This window comes from Phyllopteryx taeniolatus, chromosome 23, assembly GCF_024500385.1.
Source record: "Phyllopteryx taeniolatus isolate TA_2022b chromosome 23, UOR_Ptae_1.2, whole genome shotgun sequence".
NCBI lineage: Eukaryota > Metazoa > Chordata > Actinopteri > Syngnathiformes > Syngnathidae > Phyllopteryx > Phyllopteryx taeniolatus.
Window position 1 is genome coordinate 2364298 of NC_084524.1, and position 8165 is coordinate 2372462.

Below are 8165 nucleotides of genomic sequence, written 5' to 3' on the forward strand. Positions count from 1 at the left end.
TGGCATATGCGAAATGAAATGAAGAGAATACACTTTTGGCGTTACATTTCATGGAAGAAATATTCAAATTTAGGTTGTAAATGTAGGCCAGCGTGTTCTAGATGCTCGTTTCGAATGGCTGAAGAAGAATTCCCACTGTGAGCTTTTCAGACAAGTTGCCACTCGCCGGCGAGGCCAACGGGGCGCGTGTGCACCGGCAGGCCGACGGCGGCGGGGGGATTCCGGGGTGAAGGGCTCCGTCTCTCCCCGGCGGCCGCCTCACTCCAGCGTGTGCCTCCGCGCATTCCACAGGCTGCTGGTACAATCAAATAGTGCCACACACACACTCACTCACATGCACACACAAAAGCACTGCCTCGGTACGTTTGAGCGTTTCTTCGGGTCAATGAAAGTCGGAAAGCGGTGTATGACACAATAATACAAAATTAGGACTAGTATGAAATGAGGTGAGGTGTTCTAGTTCGCAAAGGGGGGGGGGGGGAGAGAAAGGGGGTTACAAGCCGCCGCCGTTGACTGATAAAGAAAACGAGGAGAGTCACGCAAAACCGCGACGGAACGCCCGAGTCACAGTCCTGCCTTCAAAATAAAACACACCGCGCCACAGTCCGCTTGCTTGCAAGAGGACGCCAGCAACGTCAGGTTTAGTGTGAAAATCCCAAAACGGAATTAGATAACCTACTCGTAGTGGTTTTGACTGTTGTAGAAAAAGAGGGGGAGGTAAGTCATTATTTAGGGGAAGAAAGAAAGAAAGAAAGTTGTCGACCGTGCAATGCACACAGGGAGGGATTTTATAGATACCGAGTGGCTCTTTTGAGACGGAGACCAGTCGGTAGAACAGAGTTTTCCTTCTCTTTCCGAACTTCCCCGCTAGCGGAAGGGATCGAGCAATGCCTCCGTTTTCTGAGGACGACGAGTGAGTTTTGTTTTTATTCCCGGGATGAATGGCAGGAGTCGGGTGAGTCGTGCACAGACGGATCTGTTGTCTCGAGTCTAGTATTTGTTCCTTTTCTTTTGCAAGCCAATGAGAGGAAGTCGACTTTCCCAGCAGACTGAGCCAAAAGCAGATCGAAGCAAGACTTGGGGACGATGCAGATGTGGAGCCACGCGAGGGGCCACAAAAGAGGCCCTCCACCGTTAGAAATGTCCCGCATGTGTGCTTCTTCTGACTAGTCCAGTGGAGCCGACCTGCGCCTGTAGGTTGTCCACATGACGGCCAAGCAGTAAGGATTAAGTCATGGCAGGAGTCCTCCCGATGCCCTCCTTGGTCTTATTCAGCTAGCTTTCTATGTATTTTCTGCTGGAAATCATTTCAGGGTGCTCATTTCTTTGAGCTGCGTTTGAAGGTTTAGGAACGGCAGGAAAAAGCGCTTTTCGCCATGGATCGACCGATAAGCAAGTTGCTGGAGAAACTGAAGCTGACCGACTCGGGCAGCGTCAAGTTCAGCGGCTCCAAGAAAAAGCACGACCCGGCCGGGAACGCCAACAACAGCAACGGGAACGGCGGCGGTCCCGGTCTGGGAACGTCCCCCTCTCAGCTTCCTCAGCCGTCGTCCGTGCAGCCAGACGGAGACCAAGCGCCTCACCCTTCCACGTTGGCCCCGCTGAGGCGTCGCTCCCCTCAGCAGAGGGCCTCGTGTTACCTGGGCGAAGGACTGGACTCCCACCTGAGGCGAGAGTCCGGCCCGGGCCCCGAGTGCGACGTTCCGGGCCACAAGGCGTCCCTGAACCAGCGCCGCTACTCCCTGGAGCTCCAGCAGCTGGTCCGAAGGCAGCAGCTCCTCTCCCAACCGCCGCCGCCGCCGTACCCCGCCACCGCCGGATACGGGTCGGCTCCCAGAGGCACGGCCGAGACGGGCTACCTGTCGGAACCCGAGAGGCACAAGCGGCTTTCCCTCCAGGAGGCTTTATTCTACAAACGCCTGAGCGCAGGGAGCGAACTGTGGGAGAGCCCGAGACCCGCGTCCCTGTCTCATCCGCCGCACCGTCCGGCCGACGGCTTCCTGTACCCGCCGGGGCCCGCCCTGAGCCCGTGCTCGTCCTTCAGTCTCCAGGAGTCCGTGCTGGTCAGCCCCCGGTCCAGCTTCGCCTCCAGCACGGCCAGCGGAGGCGGAGGAGGCGGAGGGGGCGGCAGCCCCATGGGGAGCCGCTGCAGCAGCAACCGAACCAGCGGAATCAGCCTGGGCTACGACTCTCGGTACTCCCTCCCGCCGCAGCAGCAGACCGCCTCCTCGCAGACGGGGCCCGTGTACGGAAGGACCCCCGTGGAGGCCTGGACTCAATACCTGGACGGCGGGCTGCGTCAGGGGGCGTACGACAGCCGGCACTCCTATCCGCCGGCGGTGGGAAGTCCGGCCGCGGCGTGCTACCGGGCGGGCCCGGAGTGGTGGGACGAGCAGAGGTCGGGGGCGAGAGGCAAAGAAGGGGGCGTCGCGCCGGGCGAGAAGAGCCGCCACTCGGACCTGCCCGGCACACGCTACCAGGAAGAGCTGACCCGGCTTCTTCTGAGGGACGCGGCTCTCGAGGGCGGGGGTCTCCTGGAGGGCCTGATGCTGAAAGATCAGTCTGCGGCGCTGACCGCTCAGTCCAAACCCAGCGCGGCACCGGGACCGACGTCGGCCGGCGGGGCCCCGCTCAAAGCTCAGGAGGAGCTCGGGCCCGCCGCTGTGGAGAACCGTCAGGAATTCTTTGGTGAGAAAAGTTTCCTTTTCGTGTCACTCACATTGTCCAATACTGTCTGCCTCATTGCTGTGCCACAGGACAAATGCGAAACCCAAACACTTAAGTCAAGTCAGTTTTATTTATACAGCGCAAATTCACAACAGAAATCATTCGAAGACGCTTTGAGCAGGTCAAGAACCATACTCCACATGCATTATTATTATATATATATATATATGATAGAAAACCAAGCGAACCACATGAGCAAGCACTTGGCGACGGAAGCGCTAAAGAAGGAACCTCGAACACAGCCCGGGCTCTGCGGGGCGACCGTCTGCCTCGGCCGGTGGGTTTGAGATGGAGCGACAGAGGGTCGATAGCGAGAGTAAACTGGATGAAAGGGGTTGAGCGACTCGCGGAGCGGCAACAGAACAATGGGCACGACGACAGCCACATCAGTACGAGCAGTGCCGCGACGACGATTGTAATCTGGTCCCGACGCCGCCGTTCCCTACTGGCACCAGAGGTCACACGGTGTCCGAAGATCTGGGAATTGCGGGGAAAAAAGTTAATTTATTTCTCCCGTCACATTTTTGTCCCGACCGCACGGAAGCTGCCGGGACATGCAGACGTGTTTTAAAAACTGATCCGGACAAGTAGGAGACAGGCCCTTTATTGTTCGTATTACAGACTTGTCATTGGGGCTCGGGCGCTGGGCATCTAGCGTGAAAAATAACAATCTTGGAGAAAATTGCACGTTTGGATATAAGCGCCAGCCACGAGCGTGAGTCACACAAGGTTGCATAGGACCCAGTATGTTTTTGGTGTGTGTGTTACAGTGGTTGGATGAATGTGTGTGTGTGTGTGTATACCATTTCTTTGTGGCAGGGTGTGTTTTCCCCTGGTGACTTCAGGCCACAGTAATGCTCCGCAGTGTGTGTGTGTGTGTGTGGATGGAGGGGCGGTGTGCTGCAGCCTGTTTTTCTGCTCAGGTATGCATTCCCTCAGGGGACGTGCAACGGCGTAGCGCTTCGCCTATTGGGAAGAAATATGAGCCTCGTCTGTCGTCATCTCGCCGGCAAGTGTATGCGTTAACCGCGAGCTGGATCTATAATCACGAGTTTATTTTTAAATCGCCACCGCGGTCTGAACTAGCTGCTTCTGCAAGCAGGAGCCAGCGGCTGGCCGCAGCGCGCGCACGCCGGCGAGAGGATGAGCGCCAGGCCGCTGAGCGCCACGGAAGAGGAGAAAGGCAAAAGTTGGCTGGAGCGCAATCCAGCGCGCACTGTAACCCAAGCACTTGCTAGCGAGATCCGGTGTTATGCGTACATTTGCTGGAAACATCAGCCGGAGTACACGCACTCGCCGGCGACATCCGGCCCACATTGTTACACATGCACTCGCCAACAAGTGTGTGCGGAAGAGTGGACTGGAGATCTACAGTGAGTGTGTGTGTGTAATTCACACCGGCGAACGAGTGTGTTAAAGTGGAGGTTGGATCTTGCTGGCGAGTGTGTACATTCCGGTTGGAGTTCGTTATCGCACCAGCAAGTGTATGCATATGAGCAGGCCGGATCTTGTTGTGTGCTTGAGCTAGGGTCGGATCTCCCTGGCAAGTGTGTGCATTCCAACCAGTGTTTTGATTTCTCCTCTTCTGCGTCATTTCGCCGGCAAGTGTATGCATAACACAGGATGGATTTTGCTGGCGTGTGTGTGTTAATGTCGGGGGCTGGATCTCACTGACAAGGGCGCGCATTAGGGCATCTCTAGATTTTTTTTGGGGGGGGGGACTGTTATGCGCTTTTGTCCCTTTTCTCAAGTCAAGAGTCTCAAGAGTCCTCTTTTTGCAGACGGGTTATTTTGAGGACCGGAGCGTTCTGGCGATGCCAATTTTGAGCGGGGCGCAGGAATGTTCTGTTTGCGTGGCACTCACTCAGCCACATTATAAAAAAAATAAAAAATAAAGTGGGCAGATCCCGGAATAGATCACAGGGCATGGAGTGGGATGAGGGGGGATGACCATAGCGCTCAGACCGCCTGAGCGCTTATCCTTCAATTTGGAACGCACGGAAGTGGAGTAGTAAATGCTGACGGACCTAATTAGTTTTTAGCTATGGTTCCTGGTTTATTCCAAGCGATACCTCCGCTAGGGCTCCTGCCATCCTGGTGGGCTCGCACCATTTTGCAGCTGAAGTTAACACACAGAGTGCATGTTTCCTCTCAGGAGTGAGACGTGTGGAGGGAGGGGGTTTACAGGAAGTGTTGGAATTTCCCTTTAATGTCAGCGTCTGAGCAAACGGGCCTGGCTCCTGGGTGTGAACCCCCAGTGCTCCCCTCTCGCGGCGGTGCGAACGAGTGGCTTTACAAGCGCCGACGCGAATCCCGCCCCCATCTTAAAACACCCCGTTTCTGTCTCCCTCTCGCTTAGGGACCTGCATCAAGTGCGGTAAAGGCGTGTACGGCGCAGACAATGCTTGCCAGGCTCTGGACAGCCTTTATCACACGCGCTGCTTCACATGCGTCTCCTGTGGTGAGTAAAAAAAACAAAAAAACAAGAATGTTAAAATTAAACACGCGACAAAATGGATTTTAAACTGTTGTTTTGTTCCCGCAGGACGCGCCTTGAGAAACAAGGACTTCTACAATGTCAACGGCTCTGTGTATTGCAAAGAAGATTACATGGTTAGACTCTTGTTTTCAATTTTTTTTTTTTTTGTTGCCAACTCCTCATTGTTTTTCTTCTACTCTGATTGCAGTTTTCGGGATTTCAGGCCGCCGCCGAGAAGTGCAGCGTGTGCGGCCACCTCATTCTGGAACAGGTGCGTGTGCGTGTTCTCCAACCCCAAAGAGGACGGAAACAAAGTTATTTTTCTTTTTACAAATTGAACTTATCCTTGCTATGTCTCAACCAATTCCAACATCGAAATGCTCCACTCATTCATTTTTTTGCTAAGACTTTTTTTCACAATCCCGCAATTCCAAATTTTCCGTGAGAAAAAAATTCAAATTATTTTTGTAACAAATTTAATTTACCTTTCCATGTTTCAACCAACTGAAACCATTGCAGTGTCAAAATGTTCATCTCATTCAAGACCTCCGTTTTACTATTACCGTTTTTTTTTTTTTTACCCTTTCCAGATTAACAAATTTCAAAATGTTCAACATTTCTATTTTTGAATTCTGCATTTCATTGTGAAAGATACCAAATTGAATGAAAAACCTCATTCATATATTTTTTTTTAATCCAGAGTAAATTCCCTAATGGAAAAATTGACCATTTCGCAAACCATTCTCAAATGATAATCCCACATTTTGCTTGAGAAAATTCACAAATTAAATGGAAAATGAAACAAATTCAGTTTCAATAACTTGATAATTTTCAACATTTCTACTTTTATTAAGAATTCCATGGGGAAAAACTCAAGTCCCCATTTCTAAACGGCTTCCAACTGTACTGTAAAATGTTCCACATTCCAAAGTCCCACTTGAAGAATTCCACATTTTCAGTGAGAAAATTCCCCAAATAATGGAAATGTCTATCGTATAACTCGTCCCACCGAATGATCCAAAACATCTCCTTCAAACTACAGTACAGACGTAGAAATGTGGTGACATCCTCGTGGAACTCCCTCTTTTGCTTTCACATGACATTTTCCATAAATAAAAGGCTCCTTAGTGGTGAACTTTCCAGAGTGGACTACTCAGGCCACAGCTCTGAATACATGAGAAAGTCCAGAAGATTCCCTGCGGGGTATGTCACGGGCCTCTCAATGAACAAATCCGGAATTCTTCAAGCAGACACTTCTAGCTCGGTGGGAACCCATCCCGCAAGGCCCCAAGGGAACCTGATACTTGAACTCCCAAACATACAGAACCAAGAAAAGTGTCTTACCGTTGTCGTTGTGGCCTCAGATCTTGCAGGCGCTAGGGAACTCGTACCATCCCGGCTGCTTCCGCTGCGTGGTGTGCGCCAAGGCACTGGACGGGGTGCCCTTCACCGTGGACCAGCACAGCAACATCTACTGCGTGGCCGACTACAACAAGTATCCATCCGCATCTCGTGTACCACTCCCACCGGCACGTTAGCGTTCCTAGGTTATCTAAACGTTGCCGTCTTTTCCCACTCTGCAGGACTTTTGCCCCAAAGTGTGCTGCCTGCTTGCAGCCCATTTTACCCACTGAGGTAAGTTCCTCGATGGCCACTGTGTTTTTTTTTTTTTAAATGTGCTTCTACTTCCACGTTTCTGGGAAAGTCGAGGGCGTCAGAGGCTTTGCCAAGTGCAGTGTGAAAAGTGTTCAACATCTCCCATCTTCGACATTTTCAGTGAGAAAATTTTATAAACACACGTCCATTTTATAATTCAGCTTTTTTTCTTTCACATATAAAAGTCGCACCCCCGGCCAAACAAGGAAAAAGACTTAATAGTCTGAAAAATACGGTAACTTCGAAATGTTCCACATCGCAAAAGGGTCCACATTTTCCTTAAAGTCAAATTACTGGAGGAAAAAAAAAAACTAACTAACCGATTCCAACTCCAAAATGTTCAAATCATTCTTGGAAATTCCTACTTTTTGAAGAATTCCACAAAATTTATTTGGGAAAATTCCTAAATTGAGACATTTTACAACTGTAGCCTCCATCCCTCATTCCACTTTTTGCAGTTTCTAATTCTTTCACACACGAAATTCCTCCAGCGATGGGTTTATTTTGCGATTGTGTTTTGCAGGGCAGCGAGGAGATCCTCAGGGTTGTGTCCATGAATAAGGACTACCATTTTGAGTGTTACCACTGTGAGGTGAGTGACACACACACACAGCCCCGCAACCCCCCCCCCCCCCGTTCCCCTTTTGTTTGCGCAAGCTGACGTCACTTCCCGCGCGCATTCCTTATCTCCTCCTCGCAGGAGTGCGGCAAGCAGCTCTCCGATAAGCCCGGCTCGCAGTGCTTCCCGCTGGACTCTCATCTGCTCTGCCACCCGTGTCACATGAGCAGAGTGTGCAGCGCCGCCACGCACAACTGAGGAGACCCTCCCTCTCGTGCTTCGGTTCTTTAACGCTCGACATGTAACTGCTGATATTAAGACATTCCCACAGCTCCTTTTGACCTGCATCCACCCTCCCCTAGACTCCATTGTACCTGCTGTTGTTCTACTTTTACTGTAAGGTCACAAAAAAGGGAACAGGAAAGAGACTACTGCTCGTTTGCTGTAGAAGAACAAGGGATTCTGCTAAACTGTTCATATTGTGTTGTTAGCAAATGTTTTGCACTTAAATCTCAACGTTACTGTTAAGAGATTTTGTAAACCAGTCAAATTTGAGGACAATTACTGTCATTTCTGTATGCTGTAATAACATGTTTGTGTTCTGACTATAGATTAAATAAGACAGCTTTGTGGTTGTACATTTCAGAGATCATATAAAAGAGATTTTGAAGATTCCCTGCCCGCCCGTCTCTGAATACCTTTCCCTCCCAACAGACAAGAGCAAAAGGCCAAAGTTTTCTCAAG

At 51.0% G+C, this 8165-nt stretch overlaps 1 protein-coding gene across 3 annotated transcripts; it reads left to right on the forward strand.

Moving 5' to 3' along the window:
- Positions 1–682: 682 nt before the first annotated feature.
- ajuba (ajuba LIM protein) lies at positions 683–8096 on the forward strand. 3 transcript variants are annotated; one of them, XM_061764382.1, is made up of 9 exons: positions 683–955; positions 1046–2688; positions 5087–5188; positions 5273–5340; positions 5415–5477; positions 6571–6701; positions 6790–6841; positions 7386–7454; positions 7563–8096. In XM_061764382.1, exons 2-9 carry the CDS (start codon positions 1377–1379, stop codon positions 7677–7679), a joined length of 1914 nt encoding a protein of 637 aa, XP_061620366.1. In that variant the 5' UTR covers positions 683–955; positions 1046–1376; the 3' UTR covers positions 7680–8096. The 3 variants fall into 3 exon arrangements, with proteins under 3 accessions (XP_061620366.1, XP_061620368.1, XP_061620365.1); XM_061764384.1 differs by having other exon boundaries at positions 1049–2688; XM_061764381.1 differs by having other exon boundaries at positions 683–913; positions 1019–2688.
- The last annotated feature ends 69 nt before the right edge of the window (positions 8097–8165 follow it).